Source organism: Pieris rapae, chromosome 18, assembly GCF_905147795.1.
Source record: "Pieris rapae chromosome 18, ilPieRapa1.1, whole genome shotgun sequence".
NCBI classification, from domain to species: Eukaryota; Metazoa; Arthropoda; class Insecta; order Lepidoptera; family Pieridae; genus Pieris; species Pieris rapae.
In genome coordinates, this window is record NC_059526.1 from 6,550,189 (window position 1) to 6,577,330 (window position 27,142).

At 31.3% G+C, this 27,142-nt stretch overlaps 5 protein-coding genes across 8 annotated transcripts; 4 read left to right on the plus strand and 1 right to left on the minus strand.

The window, feature by feature from the left end:
* Window positions 1-769: 769 nt before the first annotated feature.
* On the plus strand, window positions 770-4,277 carry LOC123689983. Of its 2 annotated transcripts, none has more exons than XM_045632265.1 (2): window positions 770-895; window positions 2,936-4,277. In XM_045632265.1, exon 2 carries the CDS (start codon window positions 2,943-2,945, stop codon window positions 4,275-4,277), a length of 1,335 nt encoding a protein of 444 aa, XP_045488221.1. In that variant the 5' UTR covers window positions 770-895; window positions 2,936-2,942. The 2 variants fall into 2 exon arrangements, with proteins under 2 accessions (XP_045488221.1, XP_045488219.1); XM_045632263.1 differs by having other exon boundaries at window positions 770-886.
* On the plus strand, window positions 4,277-7,062 carry LOC123689982. Its single transcript, XM_045632262.1, has one exon. The coding sequence runs from the start codon at window positions 4,399-4,401 to the stop codon at window positions 6,568-6,570; it is 2,172 nt and encodes a 723-aa protein (XP_045488218.1). The 5' UTR covers window positions 4,277-4,398; the 3' UTR covers window positions 6,571-7,062.
* Window positions 7,063-8,376: 1,314 nt separating this feature from the next.
* On the plus strand, window positions 8,377-11,824 carry LOC110995552. Of its 2 annotated transcripts, none has more exons than XM_022262762.2 (6): window positions 8,377-8,540; window positions 8,646-8,986; window positions 9,149-9,338; window positions 9,587-9,864; window positions 11,246-11,329; window positions 11,694-11,824. In XM_022262762.2, the coding sequence occupies exons 1-6, from the start codon at window positions 8,443-8,445 to the stop codon at window positions 11,765-11,767; spliced, it is 1,065 nt and encodes a 354-aa protein (XP_022118454.2). In that variant the 5' UTR covers window positions 8,377-8,442; the 3' UTR covers window positions 11,768-11,824. The 2 variants fall into 2 exon arrangements, with proteins under 2 accessions (XP_022118454.2, XP_022118455.2); XM_022262763.2 differs by having other exon boundaries at window positions 9,167-9,338.
* A 145-nt stretch (window positions 11,825-11,969) lies between these two features.
* Window positions 11,970-14,059, minus strand: LOC110995550. The gene is made up of 4 exons (XM_022262757.2): window positions 13,599-14,059; window positions 13,364-13,528; window positions 12,811-12,929; window positions 11,970-12,545 (listed from the first exon to the last, which is right to left on the minus strand). The coding sequence occupies exons 1-4, from the start codon at window positions 13,896-13,898 to the stop codon at window positions 12,410-12,412; spliced, it is 720 nt and encodes a 239-aa protein (XP_022118449.1). The 5' UTR covers window positions 13,899-14,059; the 3' UTR covers window positions 11,970-12,409.
* Window positions 14,060-14,751: 692 nt separating this feature from the next.
* LOC110995554 (CDK-activating kinase assembly factor MAT1) lies at window positions 14,752-17,980 on the plus strand. Of its 2 annotated transcripts, XM_022262765.2 has the most exons (6): window positions 14,752-14,820; window positions 14,950-15,135; window positions 15,311-15,607; window positions 15,873-16,108; window positions 16,827-17,002; window positions 17,488-17,980. In XM_022262765.2, the coding sequence occupies exons 2-6, from the start codon at window positions 15,012-15,014 to the stop codon at window positions 17,585-17,587; spliced, it is 933 nt and encodes a 310-aa protein (XP_022118457.1). In that variant the 5' UTR covers window positions 14,752-14,820; window positions 14,950-15,011; the 3' UTR covers window positions 17,588-17,980. The 2 variants fall into 2 exon arrangements, with proteins under 2 accessions (XP_022118457.1, XP_022118458.1); XM_022262766.2 differs by lacking the exon at window positions 14,752-14,820 and having other exon boundaries at window positions 14,842-15,135.
* Window positions 17,981-27,142: the final 9,162 nt, after the last annotated feature.

Sequence of the window (27,142 nt, forward strand, 5' to 3'; positions counted from 1 at the left end):
CTAACGGATCCGGATGATCCAATCACAGTAGCAAACGATAAATTAAAAGCCGCCCGCGCGGCCAATAATAATAGCAGTAGCAATAGACAGATTAGGGTTAAAAACGGCCTTCACCGGGGAAGGCGAGGACCTTTACTTCGCACTTCGCTCACTCCAGTGAGCTTCCGTCCTGCCCTTCAGGCGATTGACGCCCCCGCGACGGCCCAAGCCGAGGTTCGAGTCTCACAGGAGACGCCCTTGCGCGAGTCGCGGGAAACCCCCCCTTGTGATTGTGAACGTGATATATTATATAATTGGAATGTCGGGATCGGCTCCAACGATTTTCATGAAATTTAGTATACGGGGGGTTTCGGGGGCGATAAATCGATCTAGCTAGGAATAAATGATAGAAAATAACAAAAAGGTGGTGTTTGAGTAGTCCAAATTTAAACTGAAAAATGTATCTTCCTGACATCGGCTGACATCTTTCATCTTTTCTTTACCTTTTCCGCACTCGCGCGTTCTTACGATGTGTTCGTACTTCAATTTAATTCCAAAATCAGGAACGTGATATACAATAGCAAAAAAAAACTGTTTTTGGGGTGTTTTTCAAATTTCCACAAAAAAACCCTCAAATATTCTTTCCCCCTATTCTACCCAGTCCATTCTGCTCAGTTGAGAAACCTCTAAATATAGGGTGAAATCTGGCAACACTGAAATGACGCCGAGAGCGGCGGGTCGGCCGACACGACGCTTGCAGGATCATCACGTTCGTAGTGTGACGTCCAGGCCCCGTCGCAGTCCCGTCGGCGCCCCGCCGCCGTCTCGCTCCGTCCGCTGTTTGACCAAACCTTAAAAGTTATTACTTACTTCAAATTTATTGCAGGAGTCTTGTGAAAATCTAAGTGTAAGTAAGGTTAATATTTTTTTTTTTTTAGAATTTTATTATATAGTCGGTTCGTACAAACATTAAGGGTTGAAATGATCACAAAGTATTTTTTTAAAAACGTAGGTAATATTTTTTTTTTTTACATTATTAGTTAAATATTTTATGAAACCAATAAAAAAATAGAGGTTTGAAAACCTAAAGTGAATTAATATGAAATATTGCGTAATAGATACAAATATTATAGGTTTACCTAATTTAGACTTTTTCCTCCTCCCGATTACGATGATATCATCGTTCATGCCTGGATAGGAATTTGCAAGCCAAAATTACGATTTTATACATGAACCTGCTTTTATTTCGGAAGTGCGGTTTTTGACCAGTTACCCTAGCATACCAAGTTGGTATGCAAAATTGTATTAAACTTTTGATTATGTTAAAAGTACCAAATTAGAATATTTTTTCTTTATTTTAACACATACGCGTAACGTATTACATTAACTATTAAAAGTTATTTATTTGTATTATTGAAACTCATTGCAACCTTTTACGTTGACCGGAACATGTTTATTTATTATTCTTTTTAATTCGTGGTCATTTTTTCGATTTGCAAAAATGTAATTTTTTTACCTTCAACAAAATTTCAAAGTTCCGGATCGCGTATGAGGTTGCAAATTTGTAAATGCATCACAATAGATGTTTTCGAAGTTTGCAACCAACTCAAAACTTTTGTTATTATTCCGAGACCACCTTACTCGAAAAACTGACAACAAATTAAAAAGAATTATAAATAAACATGTTCCGGTCAACGTAAAAGGTTGCAATGAGTTTCAATAATACAAAAAAAAAACTTTTAATAGTTAATGTAATACGTTACGCGTATGTGTTAAAATAAAGAAAAAGTATTCTAATTTGGTACTTTTAACACAATTAAAAGTTTAATACAAGTTTTGCATACGAACTTGGTATGCTAGGGTAACTGGTCAAAAACCGCACTTTCGAAATAAAAGCTGGTTCATGTATAAAATCGTAATTTTGGTTTGCAAATTCCTATCCAGGCATGAACGATGATATCATCGTAATCGGGAGGAGGAAAATGTCTAAATTATAAATAAACATGTTCCGGTCAACGTAAAAGGTTGCAAATTTATACAATCGTTCGGTATATTTTTCCGATATATGTGTCAAATTTGCAGAACTTTCGAAACGTTTTCCTTCAGTTTAATAAAATAACATTAATTTTCAATAACAAAAAATGTTCCGTACACCTAGATTGGTTGCAAATTTAATACGTGGTATGAAATATTATATCGAAAACTTCCCCAAGTTTGCAGAACTTTTGGAATTTTTTTCACGACCATACAGCAAAAATTAATTTTATTGCAATTTTAACAATGTTCCGGACCGCAGAACAGGTTGCAAATTTTATAGTTGTAATACCATTCCCGACCTTACATCAAAATTTGATAACTTTTTGGAATTATAATGAATTATTTGACTTGACTGACTGGTATTATGTGGTCCCCACTGTATTAATTATATTTCTATTTACCTAATTACTATTTCTTTACCTTGTATAAGTTAACCATACGTTTACGTAGTAATAAGTTATTATTAATTAGTTTGTTCCACTTCATGTATCCCTACTCTTGGGTTCTCCTTGGGTTCTGTACCCACAGAACCCAAACCTTTAAGTATCAAGTCCCGATCCTTTGAAACACACTTCTATTCCATATTCCCACTTGAACGCTAGTTTTTGTAAACCTTATTTTAAATAAAGTTTTTGTTAGTTTTAAAAACAAGTTTTTGTCACTGCCTCAGAACACTGGACTATAAGGATAAAAGGAAATATGAACTGTTTCTTATTCCTAACTATAATATAATATGTGATAACAATTGGATATTTTGTCTTAACAGCCATATATTCTGAACATGCATTTCAACTTTATTTAATTTTCCGAAAATACTTAATAAAAACCTATAAACAAGAAATGGTAAAATAATATTTATTCCAATCTTTTTAGGATCGGGATTGTCTAATGAAAATTAACAATTAAAAATTGTTTTCAGGTAAAATATGATTGAATTAACTGCGACTTCTTTGGGGCAGCGGCAAAGGGAGCTTAACTTCAAAGTGGCTGAGACTGTGAGGGAAAAAATAAGTTTCGATGATATTAAGTCAACAGAAGAGAAGTCAGACGTGGACAAGCTTTTTAAAATTGATGTTGCATCTGAATATAGAAATATTGATTATTTTATAGAAATACTTAAATGCGGCGATAGTTTATTGATTTCGCGAGCTCTTAATTGTGATTGGATTTTCAATGACGAATATTCACTCTTTATGAATCCAGACTATCTTCACAATGAAGTCTTTCCCCTGATGTCTATTAAAATGAAAACTAAATTGCTTAAAAAACTTGCGTATCACCTGAGGAATGAAACTAGAACTGAAGCATTTTCAAATTATTGCAATAACATGAAGATGGAATGGTTAGCATTTAAATTCTTCTTATTTACATCAGAAGCCTTTAAACTTAAATTAATTAAAGAAAATTGCATTTACTTACGCAATCACGCCTATACACCATTGTTTATTGGAAATTCCTTTGCTCTTGCTGAAGGATATCTTACTAATGAATATTACATTTACCAGCATGAACGTATTCTAGATAAGCTTGCTTATCTGTACCACGTCGACGAGAATAAATATTTGGATTTATTAGAAAAATATGTTATGCCAGAACATGGATTTGTCGCGATGGGATGCCGACTCTCAAAACATATTATGACAAAACATAAACATCGCGTGCTAAGATTACCCTTATTGTATGTGAATAAAGTTAAAAGAAATATATTACTTCGTTATTCTACAACCGCAGACGTAAAAATATATATCCCTGCCCTCTTGCCAACTTTAAAAATGTTTTGGGAGTTCAACTTCTACAAACGTTATAAATACCTTTTTAAGTTTATTCCATTTGATGAGACATACAAATTCCTAAAGTCAATATTTCATTTGACATATGGTGATGTACCATTCGAAATGGATCGTAATTTTTTCTTTAACGAATACGACATTATCCTAACACAAGAAGAAAAGGAGCAGTGGGCTCTGAAGCATATAGATGAAGCCAAAGAGATATTGGGAACAAATAATGATTATATTTTGTATCAATTTGTGAACTTTACACAAGCTTTCCCAAACATTAAGAAATATATTGATATTACACCCGATACTGACATTAGGAATAAAATGATTAAGGTTTTAATACAGTCAATAAGGACCAAAGGAGATTTAGAGATTTTAATGAACTATTATTATAAGAGACATAATAATGAAAATGATAATTACAAAAGAAGATTTTTTGAGCGGTATAGTACAATACAGATTTATACTTCAATGCGATGAAACTACTTGGACTGTATTTAATAAAATACTATGTAGTATTGAAACAATCACCCCTGGTTGTTCGCAATGTCATTCGTACAAATTTTATCTTGCTATATATCATATAATTCGGGGTATTGAAATGGATTCCACTTTAATGGACTATATTGATAAAAGTATGGATATGCACCGTTTAAAAATTAATTTAGTCAGTCTAAATACCGAAGAACAGAGATGTGTCTATGAATATTTATTTGATTATTACTTTAAAAAATTCAAATGTTCTATTAAATGGGATGGTGATGAAACATCAGAAACCAGAAATGAATATGCGCTTCTCTTGAAGAATCTTCTTCAATGTTTCGAGAAAACAAAAGAAAATCTACCAAAGGAAGCTCTTACGTTTATGAACTCTACATACTGTCATTTTTTGTGCGACGATTTTTTGAAAGATAAAAAAGATGAAGAAAAGAAATCTGAAAAAGATACAGAGTCTCCATATCGTTTAGAGACATTATCAGACAATTGTCTATTGCGATTATTGAAAAAAGATGAAGGAATCACAACAATTGTTGATTTGCGACCCGAAATATATTCTTGTATTGAAAAAAGGACTTTCAATATAAGGAAGTTCCTAAAGAAGTTAAAGATTTATTATTCCAAAGATCTGCGCAATATATTTCTAGAATTTTTCGAAAGTTGTCTAGCTAACATGCAGCAGCTAGCACGCAACGACGATTATGATCTTGACGATCGTAAACTTATACAAAACTCAGTATATGCTATATTTAACATTGGAAACGAAGAAAACATGCTCAGATTATTATTGGAAAATATTCCAAAAGAACCTATGATTGATCACAGCACGATTGATAAAAAACTGTTAGCTATTCAAGAAGCAATATGTCGTTACGCTTGCTACGCAAGATTGCCCGTTCCCATATCGACTATTCTTCCTTATATCAAAGGAGATTATGTCCATTTTTGTTTACCAATGTTTAACAGGTATTTGGCTAATTTACCAATGCCTCTATGTCACGAATTCATCGAAAGCATTTTAGATGCTCCATTATCCGTGCAAAAACATGGTATTCACTTAGCATTCACAGCTTTTAGTGCGGATAACCTAAAGAACCGTCTTCTTAACGTTTGGAAGAACACGAAGAACGTATCTCTACGTATGATCATTTACAAATGTCTTTTTAATAAAATTATTGAATCTAATGAAGATACACAAAATAAACTATACGATGTAATACGAGAGTTAAATTTATCTCTTTATGACGAAGATCAACCACAAGTTTTTGATCTCTTAGTGTCGTATAAAATGCCTGAAAGGTTCAAAGGTGATTATTTAGAATCCGCGTGGATATCTGTTAAACAACTACCAAACAAAAAAAAGAATATGAAGATCAAAAATAAACTATTAAGTGGCATTGAGCAACATATGGATTGCATGAATCGGGAGTTTGTTTTAAAAGAAATTGAAGATCACATAAAAATAATGCTATTGGAAAAGGGAATCGAAAAAAAATATACAGATCTCGAAAATTCGTGTAACAAGTGTCTTTGGAATGTAGCTGCAAGATACATTGTTGCCAGTAAAAATGATGTTGACAGTTTAAAATCACTACATTTGCTAGAAATTATTTTACGAGAATCCTATAAACAGTGGAGTTTAGTTTCTAATAATCCTTATGATATTATTAAAAACTCATTTAATATCATAGGCAAAGTGAGAGATAGATCAGAGCTTAGTGAATATAAATTTAGTAAATACAATGTAACAATATTCGAAACGATTTTGAGTTGTGTTCTTGACCTCACTTCTGAAAGGGAAATTTATATGACAATTATGGAGTTAAGGATTTTGATTATAAGTAAAAAAGTGCTAACTCAGGAAAGTGAAGACCCAGACTTGAATCGTGTATCTAAATATGTAACGAAGGAGCTAGTTCTCTTGATGAATGACCTGAAAAACAATAACAATTGTTTTGCTATTTTTTACAATAGCATTGTGGGAGTTGTTACGCAAATTTTTGATAAAATGTCTTCTTTGCTAAGAATCAATGGATATTTATTATTAGCTTATGTTTCTAATGAGTTACTCATGATGGGAGGAACCGATAACACGCTCTTAGCTCTCTCTTTAATGCCTGTGAAAATATATACTACTATTGATAATGAACGGGCAGAGTTCAAGAAACTTTGCTTAGATTTCACAAAGAAGGTGAAAGATATACATCTTTTAGAAATTCAAAGTTTTTATTACGACAAATTTGTTTTTAATGATTTTGAAAAAATATTTGCATGAGAATTTGTTCATCTACATTTTTGCCCCTTTTAATCAATAAATTATTTTTCAATTCAAAGCGTTTTCATCATAGCTATATAGGTTATCATCACCTTCAATTGTAAAGCCCCTTACGGCCCTTCGCCAAGGGGAAAGGGGCTCATGTAAATTTCGCCTATTGTTTCAAGGTCCTTGAGAACTCTATCGCAAAAATCTATCGGGTTAGTTATCGCAGTCTCGATCTATCGGGTTTTCTCTTGAGAGGTTTTTTAGGTTGAGAGATCAGATGTGTTACCAAAGCCTGTTCTATTTTAAGCATTGGACGGTGTTATAAAGTTCTTTAATAAAGCGAATACGCCAAAGACCGTCATCGCAAACAGCGTCACTGAAGGTCAGCGATACTGAAAACTTTTGAAACTTTTGTTTCTAGATATTGTAGTACCTACGTATTATTTATTACTGCGCAGGTAAAAATGTGAAAATATCTTGTAGCGTATCATAGATACGCACTAAAAATGTACATACTATATGGTGTAGTATTTTGTATACGATTTTGATGTATGTGGCAACATAAATACAGGACACTAAGAAAAGAAGAAAACAGACGTCACTCAGAACAGACTTTTAAGACGAGTGAGCATGTATTTTATTCCCTTGAGCGTTTGTATAAGAATATAAATTAATTACTGTTGTTTGTGAAGAAATATACCAATTTAATAAAGATAAAAATGGGTTGTGATTTATAATAAGACAGAACATCCCATAATCTCTTCCATAAACTGAATGAATACATCGAAGCAGAGATTTACTGACATAATGATTTTTTTTAATAATAAAAAAATATGCAAATCTTGTAAAAGTATAAGCCCATGCGCTATAGATAGAAATATACGATAAAATAAACTGTAAAAAAATAGGTAAAAAAACTTTTTAAGTTAAACGGTTTTATGTTAAACATACATTGCAATGTCTAAGATAAATGTATTAAAAACCAAAAAATAATAAAATAGGTACAGTCGTGGGAATTATAAACATTTGCATAGACTAGACTAAAATAAAACCTAGATACTTTTATCTACTGTGTGGCTGTGGCTTGTATAATCTACTTCTCTTTAGAAGTAAATACAGTTAACAACCATATATGTACCTAGTTTAAGTTGCTTCTAAAAGAGCTACGAAATTTAAAACATTACTTTAAAAAAATGCGATAAGATTTGGAAAACGTTGCTATTTATTGTAATTGCTAAATATTATGCTATTTAGGTATGCAATATTTCAGCACAATATATAAAAGAAGTGACGAAATTAAATCAAACAAAAACATTTCCATTGCTGAGGCTAAAACGTCACGAAAAACCTAAACAGATCTTTCTTACAATTTTTTTTTTAAATATCGTGGGAACAAGTTTCTGCCATACTACATCTAGTCTGAGCTTATTGCACTCTCTTGTTCAACAAGGGAGGCCGAATACTTACTGATAACCAAGCAGTATTAAAGCTAAGCCATGACGATATTAGAGTACCTTACTTCAAAATTTAAACATATCGACTAAATGTTTAATTGTATCCGAGATCTGATACTGGAGGGTAAAGAGAATGTTATTAAGATATCGATCAAAATAATATCATGACAAAGCCACATATATTTCTATATCGTCTCAATTTATATAAAAGAAATGCATAGTATATATATTTTGTCAAATTAGTAATACGAGATTGCTCTCGAGGCGATTAATGCATTTTATTTTATTTTATGTAACAGCGATCACAAATACTACTACTTCTACGTCAAAACTCTAGTAACTACTGACAGTTGACATGTTTGTTTTGATTTCGTGTTAGGGTTTTGTTGAGGGGTTTGACAAAAAAAATATACTTTGAGAAAATATCACAATGTCTTTATTGCAAACTCTTTCCTATCAAGATTACAAGGCTATAAGAAATCTAAGCACATATCAATGTGAGGTTATTGCAAGACTAGCGGATTTAAAGTAATTTTGTATAAGTACTACTAGCTGTATGAAATCTTTATTTGTTATTATTTGGTATTGATACAAAATGATTGAACGAAATACTAACATTAACCGTTTTTTTAGAATAAACTTTGATGGAAATAAAAATGCTGGTGAATTGCTGTTAAAGTATTTAGATCGTAAAGGGTATTCAGTGCAAGAATACAAAGATCTTCTTATAAAAGCTCAAAACACAAAAACTATTACAACATACTATAAACCACAATCGAAAGTTGCAATTTTAATAGCCAATGATAAATACGAACATTTATCAAAATTGGCAACGCCATCAATAGATTGTGAATCATTGGCTTCAAATCTGAGAAATTTGGGATTTATCACAGCAATTATAAGGAATTCTACTAGTAGCACACTAAAAAGTATTATCACAAAAGTTATTGATTTAATTCCTGAAGACTCATACTGTAAGTGCAAAATGGTATTTCATACTGATAAGGATAAAGAACATGACAGTTTTCTGTATAACAATAATTGAAACCAAAAATTCTAATCTTTATATAGTGAGAAATGAATAAAATTTGTTTTAATGAAATAATGAATATGTTGTGTCTTTCCATATGTTTTAGGTTTCATCTTTTATGCAGGTCATGGCTGTGAGTTGTGCAATACTAAATGCTTACTAGGCATAGATACTCCAACAGAGAACATATCCTTAGGTCATTGTGTTACTGAAAACTGGTTGTTACGAGAAGTGTATAAATGTAAACCCGAACTATGCATCTTAATTATGGATATGTGCCGAATGTGTTTGGATAGGTTAGGAATGCTAATTATTTAAAAACCATGTTTATCAAAGGTATATCATTAAGCTAGTAGGTATCATTATTTAAAATTAAGACTAAAGCAAAATATTATAAAGTAACAAATATGATTTGAACCATATTCCTAAATTCACAAAAATATGTTTCTGACACTTTTTCCATGATATCTCCCATCTTTGGACATAGACATATCCTATAAATGTGGTTAGGTTATGCAACTTAACTATATAATTAATTTTTCAGAGAAACAAATTCAAACATATTTAGTTCACTATGTTGTATAGAAGAATATTCAATACATAGCAATTTATTAGTTAGTTATTCAACTCAATCATCAAAAGCAGCATACGAAGTATTGCAAATAGAATGCTCAACAACAATTGATAATGATGTAACTTATGAACTAAAAACGGGAGATACGGATAAAATTGTGCCTGCAGCCAGTCAATATGTTAATTCTTTGTGTTCAAGATTGACTGAAAATGTTGATGTCTGTACATTACTAGACAATGTTCATTCAGGTTGGTGATTGTAATTCAAAATCATAATATTAAAAATAGCGCTCATGTATTTCTCCTCTCTCTGTATTTTATGTTCATATTGAATACTTATTTAAAGAAAATATTTGGGTGATACGACCTACATAACATGTATATTAATTTTTATACAGTGTAAAATCCATGTAACGGGTGGCTTTAACAACAATCACCTCATGGTATCGAAATCACTCTTATTAATATTATCGGCATCGGCAAGGTAAGGGATCCTTCGGCATTCCTACATGTAAGCGCATGCTGATAGAAACAGTGTCTTGGCATGCTGCAATGTTCTTAGGGATGGCGAGGCGACTTTAAGCATGCCGCACCGTCCTAACTACCCCCGAGTGTTGCCTCGGTGCCCGGGGCGCGGCTGGCTACGGTGTATCAAAGGATCACGAATTATCCCAAAGCAGCCACACAGCTGCCAATGCAGTAGCCTTAAACTTACCGAAGCGGTATGTTGTTACTACGATCCATATATCATGGAAATTTCGGGTTGGATCTTATATTCAATACCTTGAATTTGATTAGCCGTTAAAAAGCCGCTACTTTTTACATTTCTTTTGTTTTTTCGTGAATGTGCGTTATTTTATTTTCTTTTTTTTGAAACTTGGTGAACTATGCTTGGTAAACGGTCCGGTTAATGTTAGGTAATATGTTTTGGTTTTTTATTTTTTTAATTGAAATAACTGTTTCTGGTGCTTGAAATTGGTTGGGGGTGATAAGTATACCTCCCCCTCTGACCTCACAATCGAGGTATTGAATTGTAAACTTTACCCAAAATTTCTACTTCATTACCATGAAGTTAATTTATAATGCTTTTTACCACCTTAATTCTTCAGCCGCGCCGATGCCGATAATCAGCCTTATGTATAATTAGCCGGGCCTTACAATGATACACTCTAGATAGCCATACATCCACACTCAATAATGTCAATGAAATAATAAAAAGTACTTTTTAGTTTTTAAGTTGCCGAGATTAGAACTGCGGTGCTGTGTCCGTTATTTTGTCGCTTTATTGTCTTAGCCCGTTTTAAACTTGATTATCGGCGTGATACGTACCTACCGAATTTTCTAAGAAATCCATTCTTTTACTAACAAATTGCGGTTGCTTCAGCGTGATTTGTCACAAAGTTGCCCCAATATCGTAAGATATGAATAAAAAAATACAACATAATTTCTGGTGCATCAAAAGACATGAGGCGTAAATAACTAATAATTGTGTTTTGTGTAATTAATAACACTAGTCTGAAATAAAACTTTTATTTTTCTAATTTGTTAAGATTTTTCTCCTTTCTATTTAATGACATCAATAATCTAAACAAATTAATATTTTACAAGAAATTTCAAATATTTCTTTCAGATGTAGAAAGTTGTACAAAAAAACAAAGACCAATTAAAGTTCAATGTGGAGTTTCAAAGAGATCTCTTTATGACCCAGTCAAAGGTAATATATTATAGGTAAAAATTTCAAGTAATGAAAAGCAATAGTATAATAAAACTGACATGAATGTTATATATTAAGGAATACTTGACAGAGTAATAGATTTTTCTTTTATTTACTACTACATATTTTTATCAAGACTGTCTTCACAAGGATAATTTTTTATGGTGGTGCTTATATAGACGAAAGTGCAAGAAAAGCGGATTTGTTTTTATTTTTAAAGTTAATAACTAATTAGTTTTAAACTGAATTAAACTAAGTATCAAAGAAATTTGAGAATTGCATAGTGACTGATATGTTATATGCAACTAATATAAACTTTGCTAATAGTAAAAAATCTTTACGTCATAAAATTTTAAACTTTCAGAATCAAATGCTGAATTATTGGACAAGCTTAGAAAAGCATGTGAAGAATTTCATGACCAGTGTGATATTTTTTAAGACTGTATGTAATATGTGCCTATTCATCAATAATTTTACTAAGCTAAGCATTAGTTATATGGTACATAAATAAATAGATATTTTTTCATTTAATTAAATATGCATTTTTACAATTCTACCTTATTAGTCTGTAACCTGTCCTTTATCAGACAACAGTATATTTTATATAAATAAATTAAAGTGATTAAATAAAATACATTTGTACAAACAAACTTGTTTTATTTTTTATATATACACTTGATCCTAACTATTAACAGTCTGTTTTAACTAAAATATTTCGTTTTTATTAACACTTACTAACTTGTGTACAAAAATAGTCATTTTTGTAACTGAGCAATATTAAGTTTTTGTATGGGTGTGAAAAATTTGAAAATGTATCTCATGAACATAAACCTTATTGTGAATTGTGTCTAATGACACACACATTATGACATAAAAGAAGTAACAGAAAAAAATTGGGGCTATTCTAAAATAAGTGAAATAAACCAAGAAAATTTAATTGTATCCAGAATATGACCCCAAGAAGAATTAACTTGAGAAGTGCTACTTCAAGTGCACAAACAATAATGCAATGCTTATATTATAAAGCACAATGTTAAATTATTTAGTTTGAAATTCTGCTTAGATTATTCAAGGAAGAAATTAGTTTCTCCTTAGATTTTGCGGTTGGAAATGATTAACAATATTAATCCACCAACTGTCTTCTACACCTTTTGTGAATTCTCTAATAAATCTGTAGTTCAGAATAAAAATTTTGTCTTCAAATTCTGGTTGACCCCTAAAACAAAATTTTTTTATTCAACTTATTCCAGTTATTGTAAAAAAAATTTAGCCAATATTCAATTCAAAAAATGGAGTATTGGTTTAGAAATTACTGTAGGTCTATTACCAAAATTATATCAGTTTAAACAAATAAATAAATTAAATATGGAGTCTTCAATGCATATATTATTGACACACACATCAAGTTGATATTATTCTTACTTTTGACTATGCATTTACTTTTAGTTAAAAATGTTTTTATTTATCAAAGCAATAATTACCCTAATGTAATGGGAGGTAAATCTCCACTTTCTTTCATGCTCTTCAGGCCTCTTAGAACATGATAGCACATTGTAATCTCCACCCATCTCTTGTCAGCATCATCAAACATAACACCTACCTGGAACCAAGTCATTGAATTCTAAAACGCATTCTTTAGTGATTTATTATTTTTATACACACACTACATTACATTTATACAACTTATAAATATTAATATTTGTGTTAGGTTCATTTTCATGTGTAACGTGAGTGTTAGATTTGCTGCCAGTTCACAAAAACAAATAACAAATGAATGCAATATACTGCATTAGCTTACCAAAGAGTTCTAAAATTTAAATTCATAAAAAGTTTTCATGATCAATGTTTTTGAGTGGCTAGTTCTAAAGACTTTCAGTGTTACCCACGTACATTAAGGTGGTATATTTCCTTAACTTTTAGTGAGCTTTCTTAGTAGGTGAAATCCTAGAGATTTGGTGTAGGCATAATAAACGGTAGCTTCAATTTGTTATGATATTCAGTAAAACATAATTCTATGATAAGAAAGCTACTTACCTGATATGGAAATGCATAGAAAATATCATCTTTATCTATGCTTAATAACTGCCTCTGTGAAATGGACAACTGTGACACTGCTGTTTTAAGAGTGGATATTGCATCCTTTTCAACCAAACCATCTAAATTATTAAAATCACTGTTCTGCAGGCCTTCTGACACTACCTGTAACAGTAGACCCGGTATAACATAAGAATATGGAAGCGAAAATGTATTGAATATTGATGAAACCTACCTGAACAGCATGTTTAGAAGCTTCTATAAACTCTTGGAGACTAAATTCTGGCTCGAAATAAGGTCGAATAATGAATGTTGAAAACATCCAGTTTTTGATAAAATTTATAAATGATGGCCATACAACAGGGGGAAATTCCATTAATTGAGGAAGTCTTCTTGTTTCTAATTTGTTATCACAATAATTTCGATTAATAACAGAACTTGTTGAGATTATGGGAGCTTGTAAATATTTGTATGAAGTTCTATAACATAACCTATACGTCTGCTGCTTAATCATTTGTCTGACCACTGCGTTCATTGTTTAATTATATATTATTAACAAAATTTTCACATTCAGTTATTAATTATTTTTTAACGTGAACATTTGCTTTTGCATAGACTTATTTGGAGTCCCTTTCCAATTTATTATTATTATGTTTCAACTTTCAGCTGATTTAATTGACAACTTATCTGTCAGTGTCAGCTATCATAGTCCACTCCACTAGTCTTGTTAGAACGCCTTAACTCTTAAAATCGTAATACTCGTAGTTACTAATTACTATGTTATTTTCAATGATCGATTAAAGTACAATGTGGAACTATACATATTTTGTTGCTTTTAATACAAAGGTCTAGGTCTTAATTCTTATGGAAAAAATGCATTTCGTTTCCGCTTTGCGCGTACAACAATTTTAGATCACAACAAATCCTTACATCATTTTTTTAGATTTGAATGCATATTGGTTTTCTATAAATTACCCATCCAATCTTTTATATATTTATATGTGAGCAACATATTTAAATGTTGGAAAATACTTGAATTCCATTTGCGCAACTTTTTGTAAATTGCATAGGATACCGGGCCTTGAATGAATCAAACGTTTCAATGATTCGTTTCTTATCACGCAAAGATTTACAATTTGTCGACCGTACACGGTGTATGTTGCTATACTTTACATGCGTGTAAAAGTAGCATACATAATAAACAAACAAACATTAAACAATCATATGAACATACTATGGACATAATAAGGTTAAAAATATTAATGGTGACTGGTGCGTAATGAACTTTATCAACTTACAAGTTTACCGGATTTGAAGCTGATATCGTCTGTGCTATTTAAATGGAAAATTACTAATAATTATCTGTGTTTAAGGTTAGCCTTAGCACTCAGCAGTCAGCACAAAATAAATACTGCTCATGTTTTCATTGATGATATTTATTATTTAGTACTTAAAATATAAATTTTAATTTAAATATTAACCTTTTTATATTATGTTTTATCTTGGCATGTAGCATGCATTAAGGATAAAATATAATTTTGTAAATCGGCGCTTTCTAATAACTTTTCATGTTTTACTGATTTCAGTAATTGATATTGGGTTACAATCAAGTCTTAAAGGTTTAAAAGTTTATTATACAAACTACAAAATGGATGACCAAGCATGCCCTCGATGTAAAACAACAAAATACAGAAACCCTTCATTGAAATTAATGGTCAATGTTTGTGGACATGCTTTGTGTGAAAGTTGTGTTGAATTATTGTTTCTTAAGGGTAAGTTAACTCAGGTGTATTCCCGTCTTTATTGATTTCATGAATTTAATTATTTATAATAATGAACTTGAGCTATTTTTGAAATAATTGATTACAAAAAATATATTCAAATTTAACTAACCACAAAACTGAATTTATTCCAGATACATTATGAAGTGACTCTTATATGTTACAGGATCTGGATCTTGCCCTGATTGTAATGTGCCTCTTCGCCGAAGTAATTTTCGCGTTCAGTTATTTGAAGATTCAATGGTAGAAAAAGAGATTGATATAAGGAAGCGCATTTTAAAAGATTTTAATAAGAAAGAGGAAGACTTTGCAAGCTTAAGAGACTATAATGATTATTTAGAGGATATAGAATCAATAATTTTTAACTTAGTGAATAATATTGATATAATTAACACCAATAAAAAAATAGACCAGTATAAAAAAGATAATAAAGAGCTAATTATGAAAAATAAAGCAAAAATTGGTAAGAATATTTGTATATTTAATAAATGGCCTAAAAGCCAAAATTCAGAGTTTACTAGACTTAGCATGTGTGACTCCAATATGTCAACACTAATCAAATCTCAAGTTTGATTTCATAGACCCTAGCAGTGCAACATAGTACATTTTACCAATGTATTATCATAGTATATTAGTAAATTATCAATGTTTATGTATATTGTATATGTTTTAATATGCACATGTTGGTGTCTGGAAAATGTTACATTAATAAACCCTAAATATTGTAGGTAGGGAAGAATTAGAATTAGAAGAAATATTAGAAATAGAGAAACAAATGGAAGATTTAAGGAGAACAGAAGTATTAAGGATAGATCAAGAAGCTAAAAAACAGAAAATAAGAGAAAAGGAAGCATTGATTGATGAATTAATGTTTGCTGATGGTGATGCTAAGGATATATTAAACACATTCTCACAAAGTTTAGCAAATAAACAAGAAGAGATTGTACCCGTTCCTGTACCTAAAGTGAGTTTTGATTGCAAACATTGCCATAGTAAAATAGTTACTATAAATTGAATTGCCTAAGTAGAAGATTCTTACATTACTATGTGTTGAGCTATTCACTGTAGCAGTCAGTATCATCATTGAACCTTGCTGATTTAAAATAACAGCAATAACATTTTGTTGGACCATGTATTTTTGTTTTGATATTCAAATTTAGCATAGGTTTTGTTAAACAGAGATTAACATGCATTCCATTGCAGACATTTCGCATTTGTTATGTTGTTGATTTATTTATTAATAGGCTAGTTAGCCTTCTTTCCACTGAACCAAAAACAATTCATTGTTAGAGAGAAAGATTCCTAAAATAAATTATTTATCGACAATAGACATTTGATTGACATATCTGATTTAGGGCCTGTTTCACTATGTCCGGATAAGTTCCAAATAAGCTATTAATTACTTATTGGTAGGATAAACTGTATTTTTGCATTTTACTACTGTCAGATAGTGCTATTCGTCATGAAATGCGAAGTATCTTATTCGGAACTTTTATCTTTCGAATAATTTATGTGTTGCATAGCTATTTGGTACTTTATCCATACATTATGAAACAGGCCCTTAAACTGTTATTAAGTATTGTATGTATATTTCATTTACAAATCTATTCCTGTATGTATGTACAACATATGTGTACATATAAACATTCTCAGCCGTAACAGCAATTAATACATATTTTCAGGTTACACATTTCTCTAGTGGAGTAAAATTCACAAGAGGGTCTGGTCAACAGCCATTGCCTATAATAGAAGAAGGTCCACTTTACAAATATGAACCATTGGTAATACCAGACAGATGTGGACCCGACACACCATCAATTCAGGAAATTATTAGTAATGGGTATTTGCAGCATGTCAGGTAAATAAAATAATTATTATTGTGACACAAAATATATTAATATGAATAATACGGGAACATTGCACTTAGCCAATAGGTACATACTATTTCTAGGTATTTAAGCTGTTATATAAACAAATGGATTACATATAAAAACATCTAGATCTTCAATATGTTAAAATTGACTTAAGAAAATAGTTGATTCCGTCTTGACAGCTTTATTTAGGTGCTGTATAGAGGTAATGGTCACCTCAAGCCATTTAGTAAAGGTTCCTACGGTCAGTTATTCGTTAAGAAATATCATAGAAATCAATATAGATAAAAATTTATCCTATCCTATACACTTATGTACACTATAAGGTTCCTTGGTTGCAACCATACATTGTCCTGAAGAGAACATTTACATGTTAACTTTTCGTTCCTGTAGCAAAATCTGTTAATCATTTAGTTAATTTCAATCTGTTACATAAATTGGCTGAAACTACTTATAATTATTTTGATTACAGATCAGAAACCGAAACAGAGAAAGCGGGTGGCTATAAATCAACATTGCCCTGTTTACGCGCTCTTCAAGATGCACTCGCGGGGTTGTACCACACAAGTTGACGACAATCGGCCACCACCGCCTAACTAACTATTGTTTATAATTTCTAAGTCTAACCCAAAGACTACTCATCAATGTAAATTGCTTCTGTTATACCATGTTTACAGCAACACTAACTAATTAAACCATCTCCTCATAAACTTTCTATACCAAATATTTCTAAACACAATAGTTTGAATGTTGTTAATAAATAACCAATATAAAATAACCAATTATTAAAATTTACTTACATTACATTTTTTTTCGTGTCGAACCTATAACAGATTCAAAATTAAACGTTAATTTCTTAAAAAAAGATACCAGTGTTAAAATTATTTATTTCTTATTTGGTACTACAGAGCATCTACAAAGCATTCTGTGAACTGTTATGTTTATTTAATAAATGTTGAGTGATACATTGTTTAATTTATATTGTTCCTATAGTAACCAAGTAGTGTATTTTAAACTTGCTGCCCGGTTTCAAAGGAGTTACTAAATCAAACAATAATTAACGGACTTTATACAAGTACATACACTTGAAATAAACGAACTTGGGTATATAAAATTATAAACGAGAATTTATAACTTGATATTCCGAGTACCATACTGCAAAGTGACATTGTCGAATAAAATGAATTATTTGAGGGTCAATTATTTATTTACTTAAAGATATAGTAAATTAATTCTAACACAAATACAGCAGTCTTGGTTAGAGCGATTGTCATGTTTGAAAATCATTGAAATTCTATCGTCATTCATTAATTTAATTTAATTATTTAGTTTTAGTACATTTAGTTTTGAATGTGCGATAGTTTTGAAAAAATCGTTAGTAACTTTATTGTAATAACTAAATAATCAAGTCAGTTGATCAAACTGAAAAATTTGAAATTGAAAATTCAGAAGTTGTCAAAGAGCTGTTTTAACCTAAGGCTCATTTAAATATAATTAAACAGTGACTTAATAGATTATAACAACTTAACTAGAGCATTGAATGTCTCAAAGATGCCGGAAATACCAAATAAATCGGATTTATTTTTAAAATTAGTTATAGTTTTAACACACTACATGGAGATAAATTTTATTAACCAATGTCGAATGAATTATACATTAGTTTAGGTTAAGACTTTATTGCGAATGGTGCTGCGTCTCAATCAATATTAATACAGCTAAAAAGCGCCTTCAAAATTTCGGCTTAAGGGGACACAAGCTTAATGCATGAAGTATAAAGCTTTGGACAATATTATATAGGGTCAAAATACAAAAATATATCGTTTAAAACTACTAACCATAGTTTAGGTACGTTTTTATCTGACAAATTGAATAATTGTGATTTTTATTACCACCAATGAAATATTCCGTGCAACGCCATTTCACACTAATTAGCCGAAGTACACTATTAGAAAAAAAAACTTAATAATATTAGATGTTTTACTACAGAATAAACAATAAGTTCATACTCTTAAGTAAATAAAAGGAAAACATATCCTGCTTTCTCGGAACCCCGTACATTCTATACACAAAAGATAATTGTAAGCTGGTTCATATGTAAACAGTATTTACGCAGAACCGAGATACATGAATGCAAGTGAGTCCCAATTATCGATTTTACCGAACTAAAAATGAAATAGATGACATATACAATTGATACATTTGTTAGATACAAGTGTAAATCGTAAAAGTTGCGTAGTGCTTAAGGCATAACGTGTAAAAGGATGCATAACTGTGTCTCCCCAATAAGGCTTCAAAAATAAAATTAAGAAAGAAATAAATCTGTACCCAAGAAATGGTTTGAAGCGATATTTTCAATCGTTTTTAGTAGTCACTTGTATATTTAATAATGCGTAACATTTGCGTACAATCATAACAATCATATTTGCATTGATTGATGTAACCAACTCACATATACCCTCATTATTTTAACATCGACTTGGTGAGTGTGAGAGTGAGTGAGAGATAGTCTTCATGGTTTCCACAATTATCTATGCATTGGAAAGCATACAAACATAATATGAATACTGTTAATTTGTGTGCGGAGCTTCGTAATAATCTCGAAAATATTTTATTAACACCCAAATTAGTCGCGTGCAGAGATTTGATTCTCTCGTCGTGTGCGCATGGTCTAACGATACAGACAAACACTGCACGTCGATGCATTATTTGACATACTTCAACCCGTTGCCTTATCGCTATAACAATATTTGTACACTCGGCCGTTTGTCGGCTCGAATCGGATCAGCGCTTTTGTGGTTCCCAGAAATTGACGGGTGAAAGGGTTGTTACTCTGTGGTTATGCAAGTATGCAAAGGTATATGGTTAACAGTAACAGTAAAACTAATTTAATCAGGACGCACCAGTCTATTGCGACTTGGTCTAATATAGACCTCAGACTTATTTTAAGCTTTGACTTCCAGTTCGTCGCCTCTAAATCCATGCTTGTTTGACATAGATGAGTATCATTAAAGATAAGTCACGAGTCTAGCGCTGCCACGGGTTGCCTTTCAAATAGTGCTGCTTCCGCGATGTTCTTAGAGTTAGATTCAGAAGTCTGACGATGCTTAATTAAAAATGTATGGGATTGGATTGGAAATGGTACGTTCTTAAACCAGTAACGAACTAGCGAGCCTCTTGGCAATGTGCTCTGTGTTACATACAAAAATGAGTACCTACCCCCTGGCAGTTTCTCCACTTTTTAATAGAAAAAAAATTGTTGTAAAAATACCTAAAACCTATTATGATCTCACAACATGATAAGTAAACCAGAAATTTCTGAATACGCTGTAAGGGAAAGGCAAACTATCCGGGATACAATTACCGCGAAACCGTTGTCGCTGGCAAGCCGCGGGCGGCGCCTAATTGGCCCAGTGTACACTGCTGTTATCAGCGGGCCCCGGGCTAACTTGTGTGGAAACAGCACCATTTTTTTCCACACAACATAACCTACTTTATTAAGCATTAATTTAATAATAATTCGGTAGCACTTCATGTGTACTTCCCTCGTTATATGTCTCGTTTTTGTTAAGACAAAACATAAACATTTGGGAATGAAATTTATTTGTGAAACGTATGTATATTACATATGTGACATGTATACATGGTAGACTTTTCTCTTTAATTGGCGTCTTGATATAACTTTATCCTTTAAATTTGACCATCGTAATGTTAATATTTTCATAATAATGGTTATTCAGTTATGTCGCCAACACGGCCAATATATTGTGTTATAGCTAGTAGTACAGTTTCCTTGTAAAGCAAAAACTTGGTTAAAAAGAGTGATGGAGTTTCGTGTCCTCTCTATGCCCTTTATCTGGGAGCTGGGTTAGTAAATTTCATTATCCATTTTTTTATGTATAAAGAATAAAATGAATTTGGGTAAATTTGATATTAAATTTGATCGTCAAAATTTAACAAAATGTTTCTCTAATTGACCCCTTTTTCTACAATTTGTGTTTCTTCCTCCGATGTTTGGCACTCCAAATTTCTTCCTAGATTCAGTTCTAAATCGATTTTTAATATTAAACGTTCCATTTCCATAGAAACTGAACAAAACCGCCCGCCCAAGCTAATATTGACTTCTTATTAGCGTGCAACCGATCAGTCTTATAGTCAATAAACTTTTGATTCGTTTGCAAATATATAATTGTCAATAAGAATTGTATGAATGTGAAAACTAGTTGAGGATCTGGAGGATCATCAGGATTATGTAAAAAAGCATCAATATGATCTAGCAGGTGGTCTCAAAGCGTAAATAACAGCTGACAGAAGGAAAAACTCTGTGATGACCACTCTTACAGAATGTTGCCCCTAGGACCAACATCAAATACATATAAGTAGTACAAATTATTGCGATACTTATTGTTATTTCATAGCCTTGGTTGAAGTTTATATTTGCTTGTTGACAAGTAGACTCCCCCACAAGTTGTCATCACTGCAGGAAACTTGTAAAAGTTTCGTTTATTTTCAGTAAAATAGGCTACATCTCATGAAAAAAATACAAGATATATCATATAACTTATCAGGGTCTTGGATTAATAATTGTGATAACTGTAAAAAATCACCACTTTTAAGAAAACTAAGTTAATAAATCAAAAACACGTAACATTTCGGTGTCTTTAATATATTGTGATGTATTTCGTATTTTAAATCACTTAGAAATTGTTATTTATAAACCAACAATTATGTACTACTGACAGTTTGCCCTGATGCCATAATTTCGTCTCATATTAACCATCAAATTAGCTTTGTGCATGCTCTCCATTACATCTATTGTATGAATTTGAAACGGTTCTTTGTTCTACGCCATTGAGAACGGTTAAACTCGATGCAAAATGGCGTCTGCAACGTCATATAAACCAATATGGCGTCTTATGGTTATTGTTTGAAAATGTTATCATGAATATAGCCGGGTTTAACCGGTGATTCTCTATGATATAATCTGAGATACGTATCAAATGTTTAGTTTGATATTGTCTAAGTTATCATACATAGATAATAGGTAGAATGTTTGTCGTACACATATACAATGAGAATATTTGATGTTCTAATTTAAAAATTTAGATGTAGCAATAAAAAAAAACGTAAAAATAATTCTTAAAAGTGTTAATTAACACTTTATTATTTACAAGGTATTAATTAATTTTATTATTTTTTTATATTATTGCTATGCACATAAAATATAAATGGTTTGTAATTATTGAGACATATTTTATTACTGATCTATGGACAGTGGTCTAAAAAAGTGTGATGAACTTTATTCGATATATTCGTACCGAGAACACAACTATTTATTTACGTAAAACCTAAAAAAAATATTATGTCTGTAGAAATCTTTCAACGTCAAAATAGCACAGATCTTTTTAAATATCGAACTAAGTAGCTATAAATGTCAAAAAGAGCGCGGGAGGACATAAAAGCGCCATAAGTCGACTTTTATATTTTTTAAATTGATCGCTTGGCGCGGGCTGCGTTCACGTGTTAAAAAAGCATCGGGTTAGACTTTAGGTAAACGTGTACCGTTTACATTGAACTGATTTCTACAAGTACTTATCGATATTTACGATTATCGATATCGATAACATGGGTATCTTATCGACAGGCAGCATTAAGTAAAAGTTAGTACTTAATTTAAGTTGTAAGCTTGTCAAATAAATTCGACATTTAAAATCACTACGGGTAATAGCGCAATTTGGTACCGAATTTTAGTTTTAAAGTCTTCGTAAATATGGTCAGTTTAAACAGTTGGTTTAGTCATTTTAAAGTTATAAGAGGAATATTTGTAAATTGCCGTATTAGGATAAGTACCTATTTTTAATTTTAATTAAATTATGACAATTTAATTTTATTCACTATATTTAAGTAATACTAAAATACAAAATTAATCTTAGTTCGTTTGAACGAAGTTAAGATTATATATTAATACAATTTACGCTACTTTTTAAATAGGTCGATAAAAGTGGAGACCGTTTTAGAAATATAAATTATGTTATATATTTTAAAACAAAAAATAATAATATCGATAGCAAATTCCCATCTCTATCATCTATTTATTTATCAAAATACTGGTTTGTATCAAGCTTTCAATCATCGCGGTGTTTTCAAGTCACTCAGCGTTAAAAACCAGAACCATACATCTTTATAAAACTCAGTGTAAACTTGTCTAGTCAAATGTTACGTTTTAATGCTTATTAATCTGTGTATATCAGCTGCCAACAATTTACGGCTATAATAAAACCGACTTTTGAAATTTTTCGCTCGTATGTAATGACGTATAATCTGTGGTTTACCTTTAGCCATTACCAAGTCTTGTTAGCATTTTGTTAAGTATTTTTGTCCCTCTGAAATTTCCATAATAAGTAGAAGTTAAATACTTTTACTTTACTAATGCCTGGCAGGTTTGAACTCTGAACAATATGAATAGGATCCACTACCTTTAATGATGATGAGTAGTTTAGATTACCATTTAGTAGTATAACTCGGATTTGCTGCTACATTTGACAAATTACAGTTCCTTGTATTGAGAGAAACATTCAAGTCATAAAGCAGACATTTGTTTCTGTGATGACGTGGTCGATGTTCGGATCTAAATTTCCCTAATTATTATTTTATTACAAGTTCGGTTGTTAAATTTTGGAACTGTTGCACTTCCCAATTTTTAATTATTGCAATTATTACATGATTGTCCGGACGCTTGCTTAAGGCATTTTGGTATAAATAAACAAACAACCATTCATTGTTACAGGTTTGGTCTACCTCCATGAAAGTATAGAAAAAAAATGATTTAATCATATATATGCATGAGAGTATATATTTAATAACATTAAATATATTCATATACAACTGACGTTTCTAATCTAGATTACCCCTAAATAAAAGACAATCGTTTATACTGAATAGTTGTAACCAATTACCTTCCATATTGGTCCAGACAAAACGGCATCCAAACAGTAACATAAAAGAATCGATAGAAACAAGAACAATCTATAAATGCCTTAATACTTTGTTTCATAGAGTTAGTAACCTCATAGAAATGATTTAAATTGATATTATCGATGTTATGCTTTGTTACTAAGAACTGGCATATTGACAATTGCCATCGTACGCTTTTGATTTAATAATAAATTTATTAAAAATAAAACATTATTAAATCATCGCATTATTGGTTCGTATGACGTCATGTCAATTGTCAACGCGTATTGGCCGAATTTTGTTAGACTATTAAAATCTAACATTATTGTTTTGTGTTGCATATATTATCCAACACACAAATATACCGTGTTTACAATATTCTTAACTTAAATAAAAAATATAAATAGGTATTACAAAATATACAAGTTTCGTCCTTGTGACAGTGTACCTTTAATGCTAATACCATTTCCTTGCTGTATTGCGATATTTCTTTGAGCGAGGAAATCACCAGTTCGGCCGACACCAGCACCACGCACCATTATCTACCAGGCGACAACTTAAATCTGTAATTAGCGCATGTGCTCTTGAACTCCACGGCCTAACAGTCTGTCCTCCAAAGGGAACAATATCAAAGTTCTTTTTGAAGTTATACTCCTTTGGCGCGATGGAAAAAATGATGACAGTGAATTTTTACGATGCGCGCACACCAACACCTAAATTCGACATCGTAATGTTAGGTCTAGGTTATTTATTTGAATAAAATCTTTTTGATTAATTTTAATATTTATCGTTAGTCACTACTGTATTTTAGTTATTTCTTTTTCCATACACACACTATTTTATAGTATTTTATTTTTGCCTTTATTGTTTACGGTACATTCTGATCAGTTGGTTAGTCTTAAGGACGATCCGGACACCAATTATATTAGTAAAATAAGCCGACATTAATTTGTGTCCGCTCTATACCGTCATACATCTATGGTCGAAGTAAACATGTTCTCTTATTAAAGGAATAATAAGGCATATTCAGCTCAGCTACCATTCCAATATTATATTTTTATTTTATTCATACGCGATCTTTATTCTCTTGTTTACCCTCAACGGAATTAATTAATATTCGTAATTTGAAATAGAATGTCAGTGACCTTTATCTACTGTGCAGACAGCGTAATTCGAAATCCATACGATAAGCAATAAAACTAGTAATTTACCAGGGCTTGCTCGTATTTTAAGTGAATGACTTTTGCACTATCGAAAATTAGTATTTTAATTAATTCAGTATTAGATTTAATTTGTAATATAAGTAGCATATATAATAACTTATAGACTTTATTTGGCACTCTAAATTTTATATGTGCAATTAATTCAGGTAAGTTTTGTATGTTTATTTTAAAGAATTTATTTGTATCGATTGTAATCTAAAAGGAATAACATAATATTTTCTATATTACTGTAATCAGAATAAGATGGGACATTTAAAAGTTCTTTATAATTACGATTATGAAAGCTTTTACATAATAAATTACTACTTTTCCATCAAACTCTATGTTAACTAAATAATTAAACAATAGTATTGGCTTATTTCAGTAAAAGAAATATATAAGAATGCTTATTTATTTCTTACCAACACTGATTCGTGATAATATGTGTTTGCTAATAGGCAAGTATCCTTCGACTGTCCACCAATACACGTAGGTTTATGTCAGTGCTATTTCCATCCATGTACTTGACATAATTAATTAAAGTTATACTTCTTCTTCTTATATTGGCGCGTTAGGAAAAAAGATGCGTGCGCACACCGTCAAACAAATGGACACCCTGAAGTTAGCAAAATCAACATTTTAAAATAAAAAATGATAATTTCGTTAACTAATTAGAACTATTTTTTGTGATATTTAAATTAACTTTATTTAACTATATAATACGTTATTATAAAACTTTCAATATATTTAATACTTTTTCTCTATTTTTTTCTACCAACGTAGAATACAATTTTTGAAAATATTTTTGTCTTGTTAGTAGTACAAGCACACACTCAGGTTCAGAAAAAGTCTTTTAAATATAAGTCAGCATCCCATTTAAGAATTTGTGTAATACAGGATCCAGCCTCTCACAAAGACAGACACCCTCCCTCATCGAGCATCTTCAGCCCTTGGCATTGCGTTGCGACGTGGTGCAGCTCTGCATCTTCTACCGCATTAACCGAGTGTTCAGAGGATTTCAGATTAATACCTGCTTCATCATCGGACATCGACGCAGAATCCGAAATAACGTCCGTCTTTCCTTGTTCCACAACTGAGCGTTTTTAAATGCAGTTTTTGCACCACCACTATCTAGTATGTGGCACCAGCTGCCCACTGAAGGATTTCCGAACTATATGATTTAGAATCCTTTAAGAAAAGAGCATACCTATTCTTACTGGCAGCTCACTCGCGAGCGCCTCTGGAGAGTTACCATAATATTTCGGTGTTCTAAAAAAAAACAGTCCAAACTTATAACATCGTATTGTTAGCTCTAATCTGAAGAAGAAACTAAATTAAAGGAAGGAACTTAATAACATACGCTTAGGATGTATCCCATAACGAAAAACGGCAACTCGAAGCAAGTTGTATCAATAAAGTATAGTCAGGACAATAAGATAATAAATAATATAAACGGGCTTAATAAATAAGAACAATATTTTTCGATATTGCCTCGATGTCAATAAAGTGCCATTACAAAACCATAAATTATCATTTCTCATTTTATTAACCAAAAACAAAATCATGATAACATTGGCGATACGTACCTACAATGTATTTGGTATTAGATTCATTGCATTTCTGCGTTAACTATGTTAAGTAGAAAAATATTATTGTTCATTTCCAACACACAAATATACAGCATTTCCAATATTCTGAACCTAAATAGTAATTATAATACTGAGAAACGTTACATAGAAAATTAAAACATAAGTTTAGTCTTTGAGGTTGTGACAGAAGGCTCACCTGATGTTAAGTGATCAACATTCACAATGTCGGGGCGTGTGCGTTGCCGGGTTTTAGAGAATTTGTACACGCTTAGGGCGAAGTGTTTCGGAAATACTTAATTTTTTTTTGTGGTTATGTGTTTATATTATTATTGTGTTATTTTCCAACACTTAGAGAAAACAATTTTTTTGCATTGAATAAGCTTTA